The sequence below is a fragment of the Lactuca virosa genome, chromosome 3 (genome assembly GCF_052849685.1).
Source record: "Lactuca virosa cultivar CGN04683 chromosome 3, Lactuca_virosa_CGN04683_v6, whole genome shotgun sequence".
Classification (NCBI taxonomy): domain Eukaryota; kingdom Viridiplantae; phylum Streptophyta; class Magnoliopsida; order Asterales; family Asteraceae; genus Lactuca; species Lactuca virosa.
Window position 1 is genome coordinate 62,095,225 of NC_136428.1, and position 19,078 is coordinate 62,114,302.

The 19,078-nt window shown below is 31.4% G+C and overlaps 1 protein-coding gene across 5 annotated transcripts; it reads right to left on the reverse strand.

Moving 5' to 3' along the window:
• Positions 1 to 7,902: 7,902 nt before the first annotated feature.
• Positions 7,903 to 11,303, reverse strand: LOC145165824 (putative elongation factor TypA-like SVR3, chloroplastic). Of its 5 annotated transcripts, none has more exons than XM_079084726.1 (12): positions 10,948 to 11,303; positions 10,616 to 10,872; positions 10,319 to 10,495; positions 10,096 to 10,248; positions 9,966 to 10,009; positions 9,652 to 9,750; positions 9,164 to 9,261; positions 8,998 to 9,066; positions 8,847 to 8,909; positions 8,695 to 8,759; positions 8,504 to 8,625; positions 7,903 to 8,185 (listed from the first exon to the last, which is right to left on the reverse strand). In XM_079084726.1, the coding sequence occupies exons 2-5, from the start codon at positions 10,781 to 10,783 to the stop codon at positions 9,986 to 9,988; spliced, it is 522 nt and encodes a 173-aa protein (XP_078940852.1). In that variant the 5' UTR covers positions 10,784 to 10,872; positions 10,948 to 11,303; the 3' UTR covers positions 7,903 to 8,185; positions 8,504 to 8,625; positions 8,695 to 8,759; positions 8,847 to 8,909; positions 8,998 to 9,066; positions 9,164 to 9,261; positions 9,652 to 9,750; positions 9,966 to 9,985. The 5 variants fall into 5 exon arrangements, with proteins under 5 accessions (XP_078940852.1, XP_078940853.1, XP_078940854.1 ...); XM_079084727.1 differs by having other exon boundaries at positions 9,176 to 9,261; positions 9,652 to 9,777; positions 10,948 to 11,302; XM_079084728.1 differs by having other exon boundaries at positions 8,695 to 8,754; positions 9,652 to 9,777; positions 10,948 to 11,302.
• Positions 11,304 to 19,078: the final 7,775 nt, after the last annotated feature.

Here is a 19,078-nt window from a genome sequence, read left to right on the forward strand (position 1 = left end):
AGTTAGTTTATTAATGGTTACACTTTAGATTTGATATTTATTTAAGCTTATTAACCAAATTATAATCATTATTAGAAAGACACTAAAATTTATCACTTTTAACTATTTACAAAATATTATTTGGGTTGTTTAAGTTAAACTAAAATTCATATTTAAGTTGACCATGTAATGTTATATTTAAATTAATAATTTAAGTATTTTTTACAAATTGTTCAAAAGTTGTAGCTTTAAAATGATAAATGTTTACATCCAACAATATATTAAAACTAATAAATTAAGTATAATATGTTAAAAGTTAAAAAACATAATTTTATAAGTAGAAGTAAAGATATTTTTTTAATATTGAAATTTAGTTTATATATGATTACACTTTAAGTTTGGTACTTATTTAGCCTTATTAACCAACTTATAATAATTATTAGAAAGAAATTGAAAAGTCATGGTAGTTTCAAATGAATGTGGTGAAAGGAAAAATACATGGGAGTTTCAAATGAATGTGGTGAAGGAAAAATGTTTCCCTTATAAGTATACTAGGCGAATGCTCGTGCGTTGCGCAAAAATACCTATATAGTTGAAATATTTACAAATATATGTTTTCCTAAATATAACAATAACATTATTGTTAAATTTAATATAATAATTTGTATACTAAATTGATATAATATATTGACTATTTTGAATTATATCATCATATATACATCTATTATAACTACATAATCTCAATCGTTTGAATGAATCTACCTGCGAGTTACTCATAAATATAATTAAATAGAATATATGGTTTAATTTTATTTATAGTCGTTGTTATTGTTAATTAATTAAATTGATATTACAATTTAGTTTTTGCATTTAACACTACAATTTATCACTTTTAACTATTCACAAAATATTCATTGGGTTTTTTAAGTGGAACTGAAATTTATATTTAAGTTGACACTGTAATGTTATATTTAAATTAACAATTTAAGTATTTTGTCCAAACTATTCAAAAGTTGTAGTTTTAAACTGATAATGGTTTACATACAATAACATATTAAATTTAATAAATTAAGTATAATATGTTAAAAGTTAAAGTTATAACTTTATAAGTAGAAGTAAAGATATTATTTTAATATTGAAATTTAGTTTATTTATGGTTACACTTTAGGTTTGATATTTATTTAACCTTATTAACCAAATTATAATCATTATTAGAAAGACATTATAATTTATCACTTTTAGTTATTTACAAAATATTTTTTGGGTTGTTTAAGTTAAACTAAAATTTATATTTAAGTTAACCATGTAATATGATATTTAAATTAATAATTTAAGTATTTTATACAAATTGTTCAAAATTTATAGCTTTAAAATGATAATGGTTTACATCCAACAATATATTAAAATTAATAAATGAAGTATAATATGTTAAAAGTTAAAAAAACATAACTTTATATGTAGAAGTAAATATATTTTTTAATATTGAAATTTAGTTTATATATGATTACACTTTAGGTTTGATATTTATTTAACCTTATTAACCAACTTATAATCATTATTAGAAAGAAATTGAAAAGTCATGGGAGTTTCAAATAAATGTGGTGAAAAGAAAAATGCATGGGAGTTTCAAATAAATGTGGTGAAAGGAAAAATGTTTCCTTTATAGTATAGTATGATATGATATGATATAGATATAGATATAGATAGATAATCATATAAATAGATGGGTAGTGATATTTCCACGGATCCTTTTGATGCATCCACTGATTTTTAAAGTAAGTTTACAATTATGCCCTTCATTCATTTATATTTAGAGTGTAATTAAATTATTCAAAGGCCACATTATATTTAGTTAACTCTTCTAAACCAAAAACAACGCACACACAGTTGCAAGTTTTCTCCAACGTGCAATCTTAGCAGACAAACGATAAGTGATCTTCAATTCTATTTGTCGGTAATCTTTAGCCTGCAACTCCTTCTTTCTTCCTCATCTGCTCAAGTTTCTGGTCGTCCCATTCGACCACAATCTCCAACAGAGTCCCTCTTTCCTTTTTTTCTTCCTTTTATTCCTCTAAGAGTATCACCTGAATGAATCATTGTTAGAAATCTATGGTTTCAGACGAGTAATCAGTAAGCTTAGTTGAATCGACGAGAACAATGGATTTAACAGAGTATTCGATGAGGGACTAAAAACCTAAATACCCGGAAAAAAGATGTCGAATAGAGCCAAGGAGATGCGTCTGTAAGCACAAACAGAGGGTTATGAACGACATTGGTGTAGGGTGTTATATCCTTTTTATCTCTTTCCTTTCTTTTTCCTTCCTTTTATTCCTCTAAGAGTGTCACCAGAATGAATCATTGTTAGGAATCTATGGTTTCAGACGAGTACTCAGTAAGCTTAGTTGAATCGACGAGAACATTGGATTTAACAGAGTATTTGATGAGGGACTAAAGACCTAAATACCCGGAAAAAAGATGTCGAATAGAGCCAAGGAGATGCGTCTGTAAGCACAAACACAAACATAGGGTTATGAACGACATTGGTGTAGGGTGTTATATCCTTTTTATCTCTTTCATTTATAACATCGGTGTGGTGTGTACACACAGTTTCATCTCCTCAAGAAACCCTCTCATCTTCTCTCGATAAAAGCCACAAGCATCACTGGAACTTCCAGAAAAACACCCATCTCTGATCGATTCCATTCTGGGACTAAGCTCGCTCCAAAAGGCCCTCCCGTCACTGCCCCTCCGTCGTTTTCAAGATTCCCTCCTACACCAGTCGATAGAAAGCATTAGATTGGAAGCCATACTCACCACCGATGATGAAAGCTCCAACTCCTGAACTAATCAAATATGGAACTCTTCTGCACCGAATCTTGAAACCTTAAAACCCCATCGACCAACAAATCAGATTTTGAAGGTTGGTTTAATTTTGAAGGTGTTGGTGTTCATGTTGTTTTCTTGAAGATGACATCGTCGATTTTGCTGGTGGTTTGTTCAATGCCTTTACCGGTGATTTCGCTACCTACCCATGGATTTTGCAGGTGACCGAAGAGGGAGTAGTTTACAGCGACGATATGGGTTAAAGGTTTCCAGGGTGGGTGTCGAGGAAACTGGGAAGATAAAGGGCTTACTCTAATTAATTATTACAAAGGATTACTCTGAAAGGCATAAATGTCCATTGACTTTAAAAATATGTGGATGAATCAAAAAGTACTGTGGATTTATCAGCTCCCTAAATAGATAGATAGATTAGTTTGGATTGTATTTTTTTTTTCATTCAACACGTACATTTAACAATTTTACCTAACAATATATTTTCATTTAGAGCCTTTAAATCATTAGGACATTTGAATCATTTAGATTTTACTAAACACCTCTCAATTTTCATATGATATCAAAGTAAAATGGATTTTTACCATTTCACAAGTATTCAACTATTCATATTTATCTTCAAATGCATTTGTCCGCCTCCAATCCTTGCGCTCCTTGCATCAACACTTCACTGTTGGTTATTTTGATAACCAAAACACGGAAGCATAAACTTCGGATCTTTAATCTCGAATCTGATTAAAAGAAAACTTGAACATTAAATAACGATTACATACCTGATTTCATTATGATCTTCGGACCTGGAGAACTAGGGTTGGATTTTCCAGTTGATCTCAAGAACTCTCTCTAAAATCACTCAGTAGACCCTAAACGAATTTACATGTGTATTTTCTTGTGTCTTGATTGATCCTCATCACATGTATATGTAAATTGAGATATACCCTAATGTGAGAGATGAAATGGATCTTGAGGATCTTGATTCAAACCGGGAACTCAACCCACAAGGTAAGTTAATATTCTATAAATCAGTCCATCAACAATTTATATTCTTACCATAATAATTGGATTTAATAATATAGTGTACATCAGGGGCGGCTCAACCAATTTTGGGGCTCTAAGCGAACCCAAAATTTGGGGCCCTTTGATCTTTACTGTACTTAATATTATAAACCTTATTTTATCCGGGCTTGAGACCGAAAAACATAATCTTTAGAAAGATTAACCAAAATAAATGTCAAGATACGATTTAACATAACCAAATCATTAATACATCTAAAAGATACAATTTATCATCAACCACTCATTTTGATTTAATGTATTTAATACACCAAGAGTAACCATTTGTTTGTCGTTTAAAATGTACAAAATTAGGCACTAGATGAACACAAAGTAGCTAGTTCATTTTAAAGATAATAAAATTTAGATATGTGTTTTCATCTACTTGGAGGACATTACGATCCAAATATAATATATATTAAGTTATTAGTTATATATTTCAAATATCATTTATTGGCATCTTTGTAAATAATTGTGCATTTCTATGGCATTTCGAATCCCTTTCACCATGTTACACCAAGCTCGACAATCTTCACATTACATACTCATACACTAGAGAACCATTTCAATAATATTAATATGTGGATATATACTGATAAGAACCAGTCCTCTCTTAGAGGAAATTAAATTTTTCATAACTAAACTATATATAAGAACTGTTTCAGCAACAGACTTTTGGGATAGAACTTTAGTGCCAATATATGTTTTAAGTTTGTAATATTAAGTTTTATAATGGGAGAGAAGCATTAATTTCTTGTATTTTGGCTTATCACTCTCCCTATATGGAATACCATTAAAGTTTAATTTAAACCAACTTCATATCATTTTTTTTCATTATCTGGTCTTCCAAAAGAGTCATCATTTCAAATTTCTAACCTAGTGTAGATACAACAGTGTTTGCCTGCTAGTGTAAATACTAACTACAACTTTTTTTTTTGTCAATATTCCTACCATCTTCTTACATATCTTAAAAAGAAAGGCTATTGAGTATTGAATAAATTTTTAAAGGAAATTAACAAAGGTCATGAAGTCAACTAACTAATCTACAAAATACATGGAATTTTAAAATCGAAAAGGAGTCATCTATAGAGCAGTAAAAAATATCAGAAAAAAGTATGTAGAGACAAAATTACTGATTCTTTGATTAAAAACAACAATCAGCCAGACTAGAAGATAATGGAAAAGTCAAAAATTAGAAAAATGGAAAACACATACCGTTTCAGTTGAGCTTGAGACACTGCCCCAGATTTGAACAATCGAGAGGTGGAAGAATACAAGAAGGAAGAAGAACAGAAGGCTGCATTGTTTTGTCAAAATGAAATCATCGTTGTGTTGTGGAATTGTTCATTGTGGCGTTCGTTTTCTTTACCAGAAATCTAGAATTTGGGCCCTAGGCCCTCGCTTAGTTTGACACAAGGTAAGGCCGACCCTGGCGTACATATTTATGAAGTGGTCCCATAATTATCCAACAATCTCCCACTGGACCATAAATATATAAATGTACGTATAATTGTATAAGCGCTTTAATGAATGTTATTATAACATTGGTACCCTTAAACAATCTCGTCCACTAATCATAATAGTATAGGATCAAAGCGGCCTTCGTTACAATTTACGTAGCTAAACCTATCAATGGTTACATATACATATATAATGACATTGATTAAACATGATGTGTGGTTTTAAAATCTAAATAGATTTCCGACGAGTTCCTCTTTAGATTGAAGTGAGATCAAACTTCAAATAAGTGCAACTAATAATAGAGTTAACCGAATTCTTAATTTTGTACAGAAAAACATAATTGTTCTTAAACAAAACATACAACACCATAAAACTCCCACTAAAACCAAATATCACACTAACGTGTGTAGTATGCTCATGAAAGACCTAGTGAGGTAATCCATTTATGAGCGGATCCGCTTTTATAGAGTTTCTTCATATGTGCTATATATATATATATATATATATATATATATATATATATATATATATATATATATTTCCATTTTGTACTATTGTATTAACAGAAGGAAACTTGATGTCAATATATTTTGACTTATTAGAACTTTTGTTGTTGGAATATAACATTGCTGACTTATTTTCACAACTTTAGTGGTCTTTCAATACCAATAATGTGTAGCCTCGTGACAAATTTCCGCAACCATATTCCATGCTACAAATTATGTTGCCTTTATAGAAGAAGCTACCGAAGTCTATTCCATGAAATGGCTTATCATGCTAAAATGTAAAAGTATCCCGATATGGATCAGTAACTATTTTGGCATCTAATAAAATCATATATTCATAATAAAAATGATCTCCAAAACATCTGATTTCCTATGATTGAGCATATAGCCTTTTGTTATATATAGATATCTTAAAATCCATTTGGCTACTTTCTTATGATCCAAACTTAGTTTGCGTAGATATCTGCCCAAAACCAGAAAGATAAATTTACTCCCACTTAATCTGTGCTACACACAATCATCTATTGTATTTACCTCAAAACCAAAAGAGATAATAAATTGATGAAAATATGGTACCACGCATAGGATATCAAAAGTTGAGGTTGTTGAGTTTGTGTATTCAGAATAGGAGATTGAATAACATTGCCGATCACTAATTCACAATCTGCATACTATCGAAAGCAATAATAGGAATCAATATTGATTCCTCCTTAAGGACAATGTTTTAACCTTGTTTCTCCCCCAAACTCAACATCCTCAAGGAATGTTGCTCTATCCAAAATGAAAGGTCAATATCCATGCAATTGAGAACTAACATAATGCGTTCATTCCATTCCTTAAAGTTAATCTCATTGATTACATAAATCATAAATGTGATCAATGTTAGCAGATATAATACCATAATTCAAACATGAGCAAATCTATTTTTATGCTCATTAATCCATAAACCGAAATCAATAAATTCAATTTATGACATCTTTACAAGGTATCGACACAACATTAATATCAAGTCTTTGGATAGTAATACTAACTTGCAAGAGATAACATTGTTTTAGAGATAAACATTGACAATAAATGATGTCAATTAACAAGCCCCTCTTTGAATTGACTTATTAATCACATGGAACCAAAAAAAAATCACCACATGTTTATCACCACATATATGTTTATTCGGCCAAATATCAGTCTACCTTTGGGTCGGCTAATACCCGCATTAATAAACACATAAACTATAAATTTTGATAATAAGAATTGACAATATATCATGTCAATAATAAGCTCCTCTTTGGATTGACTTATTAATTACATGTAACCTAAAAATTGTCGCATATTTATCATCAAACATGTATTTATCCGGCCAAATATTAACCTACCTTTGGGTCATTTATTATCTGTATTAATAAACACAAACCATAAAATTTAAGTTCTTTATAAATTAACTTTCACAAAAGAGATCACTTTAGCGATGTATTGTGTCAATTAATTTACTCTGAAAATAAATAAACATGTCATAATTGTAGTTTATTGACAACCTGAAATATTTGTCAAAGTGTGACATTGTGTATAAGGTATACCTTTAGGTGGAACACAATTCACATAAGCAAATATCATATAACCAAATTGATTAAAAATAATAGAGGTTACTTGAGTAACAATATTATATCGATCACCAAAAAAAATATCTATAAGCCAAAAGGTTCAAGTATTCCATCAAAATATGAAGAAATATATAAGAAGAAAAAAAATAGCAATGATATTTCAACCGATAACTAAATAATAGCAACAATGAACATTATCAATAATCCCAAGATTTGCTATAACAAAAATATCGACAGTAAATATTGAGTTTTATCATGCTCAAGATTTACATCAATCCAAAAAAAAGGGTTTTATAGTCCACAAATTTAAAAAATATATATTGTGAGTATCTAAAATTTGTAGATACGTTATAAAACCCATTTATATGGTGACTATTGCATGTGGTTTCTTTATTAGACTTTAATAATCATAAAACCTTTTAATCAAATAAAACCACAAACCTTTGACATTATTACTGAAACTCCAGAAGTGAAGTAGTCAAGTAAATTTTAATTTGTATTTAAATCTCATTTAACCCCTTTACAACAATGCTACACAACAATAATAATAAATAAACAAAAACTAGATGGGAATCATGCGCGCCCGTTGGCGTTGAGTCATTTTATTTTTTCTTCTTTCAGGTTTGGATGTTGGTCCATCCTTATACGAGGGATGTTTATATCAGTTACATAGCAGCAACTACATTAGCAACAGATGATTTATATTAGCTCTATTTTTACCCTTCCAACTTCTCTTTCTTGTTTCTTTGGCCCCTGCAACAAACAGAGATAATAAATGAAGGGGTCTTTGGTCCGAAAATTAATTTAATGTTTAAGAAAAAAAGGCCATTAAATAAGATAAAAACAAAATAAGGATACAACCAACAACCAGTCCCTCGGCTAACTCAAAATCATCTTCCATAGATTCATGTTCCATTTATCAAGTATCCACGACATATCCAAGACAATGAACAAATTATGTAATTTACAATTATATTTAGTGCTCCTAATCTTTGATGTTTCATAGCATATGAATATTCAATTTTTTTTTTTAAATTTGTTTTTATAATCAATGTGAAATAGATAATGTACCTTGTAAAATTACGTTCCAAGATCCTTATCTTGATCGAAGTCTAACATGAAATCAGTCAACTTTTGAGAATCGGCAATAGCTTCCTCCAATGTCATCTTGCCTTTCCTTGGACAATTTTGACCTATTTACAAAAAGGGGTCAATTATTGTTCAAATGGGTAAAAGGAGAGAATACAGATAAAAAAGATTACCTTTGATTTGCAAAGGTCAGGAGCATTTTTCGACATTCTAAAAATTTTCCCTCATCATCACTATCCTATTAAAGGAAAAACATTATTATTATTATTATTATTATTATTATTATAATTATAATAATAAAAACAGTCATAACGAAATATATTACCTAATTTTCATCAATGTCAACAGATTTACCCGTACCTTCATCATCACAAACTGCTGATTTAACCTGTTTACAAAATTAAAACAGTGAAATGAGTAATTGAAAATAATACATTGACGAAAACAAAAATCAATAATAGAGGCTTATTTATTACCTTTACTTTTTCAACCTTCTCTGATGCCAATGTTTCATCAATTTCATCCTTTGATGTTATATTTCCATTCTGATCAATAATAGAAAAGTAAATGTTAGCTTAACTAATGAAAAATTATATATAAAATAATTTATTTTAAAAAAAAGGTTAAATTTACTAAAAGGACCCCTGTAATCACTTGATGTGGATTGGATAAACCGAATCACCATACGGCTTAACCTGCTCTTGGTTATTTGCACTGGTATCTCCTCCAAATGTAATATCCTAACATATAAATAAATTCAAATATTAATTACATGGTTTTAGATTTCCTGAAACGATGATTACTTATGATTTCTGAATATTTGAACTACTTTTTTTTTCAGGGCATCAAAAATACGAAATACAATTATGATTTTTTTTAAGGTATCATATAAAAATATAATTTAAATTTTTTTTTTGGGTTTTACCAACTTACAAACTCACCTTACAGCAAAAAGTTTATATATTTCTTTCTCTTAAAGGCTTTCATTCTAATGAAATGATTTCTTGACAAATGAAACATATTTTTTAAATTCTAATGGAGTGAACCATCCGGTTCTTTCCTATATTGCACAATATCAAACATTGCCTACTTCTAGCAAGTTACTATCATAGAGTGATATGGATCAATACATCGTTCAGGTGGTAAGTCAGCCGTAGTGGACCCAAAAGCCTGGTTTACTTGAATTTTGCCACATCCCTTTCCCCCTCTTCTCCAAATCTGTTACTACACTGTAGGTAGTTGGTAATTGTCATATTCTGTGTAACATCGCAATAGAAGTTCATGAAAAAAGATATAAAAAATTAAACATGTTGCAAAGAACTCCAAAACTTTGGGTAAAGAATAGATGAAGGATGTGACTTTAATCAAAAATTCAGAAAAATGAGTTTACAAATGAAAACTCATATAGACAATGTGTTGAAGTTGAATATAAATGCAAACTTACCTGAACATCCATGCCTCTAGTCAGAACCCCTGCATGCTTGTGACCTAAATATAGTTAAACAACATTCATTAGCCATTATAATATAGTGTTATGTATGATAGCATAATGAGAGAAGTAAAAAAAAAGTTACAAGCATTTGAAGTGATCCATCTTTCTTAATTTTTGGGCCTGGTATGCATCTAATTATGGTCTCAAAAAGTGGTCCAAGATCATCTGCCAAATTATCAGGAGAAAGTCCAGCCATTCCCTTTATGCCACTCGCATATACAGCTTGAAAAACACACTACACGGTAAATGAGATTGTTATATTATAGAATATAGATACAGATAAATGTATTTATCATGTGACATACTTGTTCATCGGATGCATTTAGTTCAATGAAAAGTTCAAAAGTGGAGTTGATGACAAATTTCGGACATGCAGATGGTCTATAGATTTTATTGGCAACAACAACAACAGCATGACCAAATTCAAGAGCTTTCTTCAAAACAAATCTTGTTTGTGGCATTGGGCCTTCAACAGAATCTACCTTATAAACAACCATCATGTAATAGGGAAAAATGAAAGTAGGATGCAATAATCAACAAATCAATGAAAATAATTTGCTATTTCTTAAGCGAGAAATTGATGAGTTTTTAAGAATAATTACCACTAAAATAATTCCTTCCACCATATTGAGGACACGTTCTACTTCACCTCCAAAGTCAGAATGGCCAGGAGTGTCGATAATATTCATTTTTGTATCTTTGTAAGTAATTGATGTGTTTTTGCTGAGAATTGTAATTCCCCTTTCACGTTCCAAATCATTTGAGTCCATTATTCTTTCTTCTACAACTTGATTATCACGAAATACGTGCAACCAACAGTCTCAATGGATTGATTTCCAAATCACAGGCTTTTTAACCCCTAATTTACAGCAGTCAAGGTAAAACTTCAGAAAAACACAACAAAAAACGCTAGTGGGTTTGATAAAAATGTTACCTGATGATGCACAGTCTCAAAGAAAGGGGAGAAACTGGAAGGAGGTGGAGCACGGAGAGAGATGAACGCGAAGAGCTTGTTGGGAATAAAGATAGATTTGTTGTTCCCCTGAAACGATCGAAAAGCCAACATATTAGCAAAAATAGAGATTTCAACGTCATCGAATTCAACTCCAACATTAAAAACAGATAGAAAATTAGGGTTAGTTCTTCCCTTCTGAATCAGATAGATTACATCTGAGAGGGAACGTCGGAGGAAGGCGGTGGCTGAGACTGGTGGTGGCGATGACGTTCAATCATCGGCGTCACAAGCTTTGCCGCGGTGATGAGAAATTAAGGTGGTGTTTGTTTTTTTGTCTGCAGATGGCCTCTTCTGTCTGCGCGCCGCGCAGACCACGCGCAGACATTTGCTTTTGCAGACTGTTTGTTTTTTTGAAGACTGCAGACCTAAAAATGTTTGCGCGCCCTCTTCTTGGCGCAGATGTGGACCAGAGTCTTCTAACATCTTCAGACATCTTCTAGCCTAAAAAAACACATATATCTATATTTTTTTTAAGTTTTTTTTTAATTTATATTTTTTCCAACTTTATTAGTGATAAACAATTTGAAAAAAAAAATTACAAAACTTAAAAAAAAAACGTTCGACGACACAAACATGATATTTTTGACAAATTTATAAATAAAGATTTATTACAATAATAGTCGTTGAAGTTGTTTATATAAATATGAAAAAAAAATCATAATATATTCTTATATTTTTTTGCTAAATTTTGTAAAACATTATTTAATACACAATCGTCAAGTTCTCGAGAAAATATTTATGCTACATTTTTAATGGATTTAATTGAAAAAATCGAAGTTTATTTCCATCCATTTATGTATCAATTTCTTTGATCCTTAATTATAATGTTTAGTTATAACTTTGCAACCAAAGTTGTTGGTTTTTATCAAATATATACGTTAATTCATACCATTTTTATTTTTATTTTTTATACAATAATGCATAAAAGTTGATATAGATTTGTTAATTATTTATAACAAAGTCATAAAAATATTAAAAAAAATACTTTGAAGTTTAAAAAAATCAGTTTATTTAGATTTCAGTTTATTTTAGTACCCGCAGATGTTAAAAAAACAAACAGTCTTCTTTTTTCAGACTGCAGACCTTTGGTCCACATCTTCTACTGCATAGGTCTACAGATGTGGTCCGCAGACTGCAGACATTTTGTCTCAGAAAAAACAAACTGCACCTAAGGGGTAGGGGAAGGATATAGAAGATTCTTTGAATATAACATCGATAACATCGGGGGTTTTTTTTGTTGAAAAAAAACGTAGGTGAAAGGCGGTGGCGGTCTGATTGGTTAAAGAAGGCGGTCATAGGATAAGATGGAAAGGAAAAATGGGGCGTTTTTATGAAAAGGAAAAGTTGAGTGGAACCGATGTGGCCAAAGTAGCAAATGAAGGAAAAAATACGGCAGAAATGAGAAATGCAAAAGTTTCCTGTTCACCACCATTTTAGCAAACAATAGTATATATAATATGGGTCTCCACGTCTCGTACCTTTAAATGGGTATAGCCGAATAGGGTGGCTAGTATTGTTATCCAATATACTTTACACACAAATTATATTGTTTTTAATAATTTTCATATTTTCGATTCATTTGTACAGCACAAGGATAAGACTTAAATTCAACTATGAATCAAAACATATATATATATATATATATATATATATATATATATATATATATATATATATATATATATATATATATATATTAAACTAATAATAGCATGAATGAAGTTTGTGTAATAACCAATACCCAATAGCTAATCTTGTGTGGTCAAAGTCACATAACAAAATCAAATAAAAAAAAATGAAAGTTGCTTTGGGAAGAAAACCCTTTCCTGACATGCATATATTCATACACTAGTTTATAACCCGTGGGAACCACAGTTACAAAATTAATTAAACTAAACTAAAAATTATTAATCAATTATTTTAAATAAATTATTAATTAAGAGATTTTTTTAGTTATATAAATTTTAATCATTGATTTAAATAAATATATGAAATTATATCATTTTATAATTTGTATTATTTTTATTTTAATTTTTATTATAATGTTATTAATTTAATGTAATTAGAGTGAGAAATTTAAAATTTGAAATGGAGAATAACAAGTGGCATACATTAATTATGAGACATAATAAGGTGACACATGACAAAAGGAGAATAAAATATACATTAATTAGGAGGTTTAATAGGATGACACATGTTAAAATGAGAATAAAACTATTCTTTTATTAGAATAGGGAGATACGGGTATTTGAATCCGAAAGAAAACAAGAGTCAAAATCTCACTCATTCTTTCTCTCGTTACTTGTCAAGAAAACTTATTTGTAATGAAACCAAATAGAAATAACAATAATAATAATAATAATAATAATAATAACAATAAGCAATCTTGACGATACGAAGAAACAGTAAGAGAAACATGTATGTTCAACTATGAAAATAATTTAAGGATCTTAAAAAAAAAAATTATCACTGATCTCAAACCAATCAAATAACCATATTTTCTAGTAACAGATTTGAGTAGACTCTGATACCAATTGTTGGTTATTTTGATAACCAAAACACAGAAGCATAAACTTTGGATCTTTAATTTCGAATCTGATTAAAAGAAAACTTGAACATTAAATAACGATTACATACCTGATTTCATTATGATCTTCGGACCTGGAGAACTATGGTTGGATTTTTCAGTTGATCTCAAGAGCTCTCTCTAAAATCTCTCAGCAGACCCTAAACGAATTTACATGTGTATTTTCGTGTGTCTTGATTGATCCTCATCACATGTATATATAAATTGAGATATACCCTAATGTGAGAGATGGAAGAGATCTTGAAGATCTTGATTCAAACCGGGAACTCAACCCACAAGGTAAGTTAATATTCTATAAATCGGTCCATCAACAATTTATATTCTTATCATAATAATTGGATTTAATAATATAGCATACATATTTATGAAGTGGTCCCATAATTATCCAACATTCACCCCCAGCTTCAAGAGAATGTTCAAATGGCTCCTTGTTTGTCATAAACTACACATTCTACTTTTAACTTTGGTAAATGCATAAAACCGACCAAGTTAATATGTAATAACTCAAATGCCACTTCCACTATTACTTTTAATAACTATTCTAGATATATACAATCGATATTCTAGGCAATTTCATTACTAATCTCGCCCATCATTCAGTTTTTGAAGTATCCTAACACTAGTGATCCTCGTACAACATTCTGTTCGGACTTGTCAGGTTGTGACATTTTCCTTCACTAAACGTCATGTCTTTAGTTTCACTTAGGAAGGCATCATATAATAATTAATCATGTGTGGTTTAAGTATAGAGAAAATGACAAAAATAGCCAATTATCCTAATCACTTTGCGGAAAATAGCCAAAAAAATCGAATTTGCAAAAATGGCCATGAAAATCGCAGATGGGAATGGTCCATCTGCGATTTGCACATTCCATCTGCGAATGTACAAGTGGCTAAAGCATAAGTGTGCTTTAGCCACTTGTACATTCGCAGGTGGATTGAATTTTTTTTAATTTTTTTTTTGTATATATAGGGCATTTCAGGGTTAAAATCGCAGATGGACTGTGTCCATCTGCGATTTGCTCTGTATTCCATCTGCGAATTTGCGTTTTTTTTTAATTTGACTATGAAATCAATTGGTTTGACTACGAAATAATGTTACTATATATAAACTTTTGTAGAAAATTATCAGTTTAGTTGTTATTTGTTTAGGAAATTTCTCTAAAATCTCTCTAAAAAAATGATTGAATATTTGGTTTGTCTTGTAACCGGTGGGAGATGAGAAGTTATTGAAACAAATCTGGAATACATATGTCCACAGGGAGGTATTTCTGAATTTGCTTTGATATTTTCTGAGTATATTAGTTATAGTGATTTTGTATCTTTGGTGAGAAGCAAAATTGGTTTGTTAGACAAATATAGAATTAGTCTTCGTTTCCATCATCCTGAATTAAATTATTATATAGCTATAGTTGAAGACATGGATATTAGAATGTTGATAAATGTAATCAAATGTAGTGGAGGAAGGGCTGTGAAAGTGTTTGTGGTGGTTGATGAAGTAGATGAGGTTAATGAGGGTGGTCACAGTGGAAATCAGCCGGTTGGTAATTTATGCAGCTATAAAGGAAGCAACGATCTGATAGGTACTTTCAATACTCCTAGTGTACCTCAGTTTCACAGTGTTGCTAAAAATGTTAATGTTAGTTATTCACCTATTAACTATGTGGATCCTGAGAATTACAAGTATGTTGGTGATGATGATGTTGGTACATATCTTAGTGATGTGGGTGGTCGTTGTGATGATGTTGCCGAACAAGAAGTTAAACTTATGAATAGGCGTGTGGTAGATAAAAGTAAAAAGAAAAAAATTTGAGTCAAAAAAATGAAAAAAAGCATGTTTACGGGGATTATGTTGATGTTGCTGATGTACGTTTAGATATAACCGACCTACAAAGCAATTCAGATAGAGATGAGTTGGGTGATGAAGTTAAAGCTAAGTTTCCCGATAACCTTTTTTACGGTATACCCCCTGTACCAGCATGCCCAGTTGATATTAATGAAGATATCCCAACACAGATGGTAGACATGAATCTTCAAAAGATTGAATGTGAGAGTATATTTAAGAACAAAGAACTTTTAAAGCGGTGTATTGGTAAAAAATGTCTTCGAGAAAGTTTTCAGACGAGGACAAGTAGATCCACCAAATCAAGGTATGAAGTTGTGTGCGTTTCGAAAAATTGTTCTTGGTTACTAAGAGCAAAAGCAATTAAAAATTCTGATGGACTTTTCCAAGTGAATAAATTTGCTGATGTACGCACATGTTCTTCAACAATTTTGCAACCTAATCATCGACAAGCAAACAAATATGTTTTGGGTGAATATCTTCTGATGTTTTGGCTGAAGACTATAGTAGAGTTTATCGGGGAAAAGATATTATTAATGATATGAATGCTCAATTGAATATCAATATCTCATACCATCAGGCATGGCGTGCGAAGCAATATGCATTGTTGTTGTTAAGGGGTACGAAAGAGGATTCTTTTACCAAACTTCCGGCGTATTGTCACAATTTGGTCAAACATAATCCGGGTACGATGACACATATTAAAACAGATGGTGATGATCGCTTTGAGTTTTTGTACGTCGCACTCGGTTGCTCGGTTAGTATTATAATATTTTATTAATTTTTTCATTTTTATTTTGGTGCATTTGAATAGATATACAATGTATTGTAGGTACGCGCTTTTGTCAAATTTTGTAAACCGACCCTAGTAGTAGATGGAGCCCACCTAAAGGGCGAGTTCAAAGGTACCATGTTACTTGCAGTTACTAAGGACGGACAAAACCAAATATTACCGGTTGCATATGGTATACGCAAAAATGAGTGTACCGATTCTTGGACATGGTTTTTTCAAAAACTACGTGATTGCATAGGAAATATGCAGGAGCTTATAATTATATCTGATAGGTCTCCATCTATAGCAACATCCGTTGCCAACATTTTTCCTCACGCTCATCATGGAATATGTGATGTCCATTTGTATTTCAACATAGTATCTAGATTCGGGAAGAGTAACACAGTTAAAGGAATTTTTTGGGAGGCTTGTAGGGCGTACACAGTTGATGCTTTTGACGCTGCCATGGATGTTATGAAAAAGACAAAAGAACCAGTATGGGAGTACTTAAAAAGTATAAATCCAGAAACTTGGTCAAGGGCACATTTTAAAGGGAACCGATACAATCTTATGTCGTCCAACAGTGCGGAGTCTATAAATGCATTATCTAGACACGCACGTAAGGTGCCAATACTTATGTTGATCGATTTTTTCCGTGCAACAATGCAACAATGGTGGTTTCAAAGACGTAACTTTGCAGGTATTAAGTAAATTTTTAATATTAATGTTTTATTAATTTTGATGTTATTGATCTTAACTTCTTCATTTTGCCTGTTTTTTTAGCGGAAGCAACAACAATACTTACCCCTTGGGCCAATGAAATTGTAAAAGAAAACAAAAAAACTTTTACTAAGTGGGATGTTCGCATGATCTCAAATACGAAATGCGAGGTCAAAAAGGGGGCACAAAATGTGATTGTTGATTTCCAACATATGACATGTACATGTAGGCTATGGGGAACTTGATGGGATACCTTATGGTCATGTCATAAGATGTTTAACAGTGAACAATTACCAAGACTGCTCGAGGTATGCATTAAATGCTTACTTTACCGAAACATTGAGGAAAACGTATGAGGAATCAATAAATCCTTTGCCAAAGCCATCCGAATGGGATATCCCCGATGATTTGATGATTGTTAAGCCACCTATAATGGATAAACGTCAGCCAGGCAGACCAAGAAACACAGACCGCATTCCATCCCAAGGCAAGGGTCCAATTAGAAAAGAGTGTTCTACATGTGGTCAACTAGGACACACGAGAAACAATTGTACTAGAAGGGCGTCCGGTAGTGGAGCACGTCACACAATTTCTACTGCAGAAATGACATTTAATATTGGTGGTTCAGCGAGTTGCTCACAAACCTATGACGCTGATTTTGATATAAAACAACCTTGAAATGAATAGTTGTTAACTTATTATGTATTGTAATTTTTTTATTAAATCTTACAAGACATTGCTATGCTTTCATATTTTAGTTTAGTTTGTAGATTATAACAATTAATGAAGCTTTTATATTATAAAATTTAGTTTGCAGATTATAACAATTACAACATGTTATTTAAAAAAAACAACAAACGATCCTTTTGCAACCTAATCTGTATCATGATAATATTACAACAATTTTGTAACTAATTTTTAAACTCAGGGAACTGCAATGGGTACTTCTCTTTCTCCATTGTTATATAGTCATCCCTAATTCTCATTTTGTCTTCCAAACGATCCTTTTGCACCATAATGTGTATCAACTGCTCGTCCTTCTCAGCAAGCCATTTTTCAGTCGTTTTGATTGCCTTCTTAGTATTTTTTATCCAATCTTCATGCTCTTTGATTTTGTTTTTATTGAGGTCTATCCATCCTTGAGCTTGTTTGCATTCCGATGCAATATCATTACCACGTTGAGTGAGAAGTCGGGATGACTCTTTGTCCTCTTCTTGTTGTTCTTCAGCCTTCTTCAATTCTTCAAAATTTTCATCTGACATATATGGCCCGGCTGAAGAGGGTGTAAAAAAAGGGTCGACTGAATCACAGTAGTAACAATCTACTTCGTTGCATGAGCAAACTTCGAATTTGTGTGAGGAACTCATAATAAAGTCGACATTATAATAAACTGGTGCTATAAGTGGTATTTATACATACTAGTCTAAATGCTACCATTTCGTAGTCAGAGTTCTAATTCATAGTCCAACTTTGAAATGACTAGACAATAATGACAAGTCACTGCAGAAAGCTGCAAATCGTAGTCAAACTCTTAAGTGACAAGACATAAATGACTGTTTGACATGATAAGTCACTGCAGAAAGCTGAAAATCGTAGTCCAAATGCAACCATTTCGTAGTCAAAGTTGTAATTCATAGTCCTGTATTTATTTATATAAATAGATGTTTAAGATCTAAAAACCAAACACCCAAATCACCTAAACGAAACGAACTCCCATATTTAGAAATGTCGTCGAATGCAACAAGTTCTTCGAATGAAGTACCTGGTTCCAATTCTGAAAGGTCATGGACGACAAACGAGGTGTTGGTTCTTACAGTGTTAAGGATGGTGTATCGTTACTTGCTCCCCCGCATTGCCTAGTAGGTGATGAATGGACTCGCATAACAGCTTTGTTCAACCATGAGATGGGAGAAGGACAACAACGAGAACAATCAGATGTTGTTACGAAATGGATGGATGTAAAGGAAGAAGTGACATGGTTCAATCGAGCGTGTAATTATGCGAAAAGTACCAAACTTCGTTGTCGAGACGAAGAAGAGTTCTTGGAAGTTGTTACAGATTTTTACATCTGTGAGCGTGACGGCAGAGACTTCGAATATGAGGAAGTTTGGAAGGTTGTAAAAAATAA

What these genes read in the sequence shown, in the direction of transcription:
- LOC145165824 (XM_079084726.1), bottom strand. Translation starts at nt 10,783, where the DNA reads ATGGACTCAAATGATTTGGAACGTGAAAGGGGAATTACAATTCTCAGC. An exon ending in TGGAAGGAATTATTTTAGTG is followed by an intron (nt 10,496 to 10,615) that starts GTAATTATTCTT and finishes GTTGTTTATAAG; the next exon opens with GTAGATTCTGTTGAAGGCCC. An exon ending in ATGGATCACTTCAAATGCTT is followed by an intron (nt 10,010 to 10,095) that starts GTAACTTTTTTT and finishes AACTATATTTAG; the next exon opens with GTCACAAGCATGCAGGGGTT.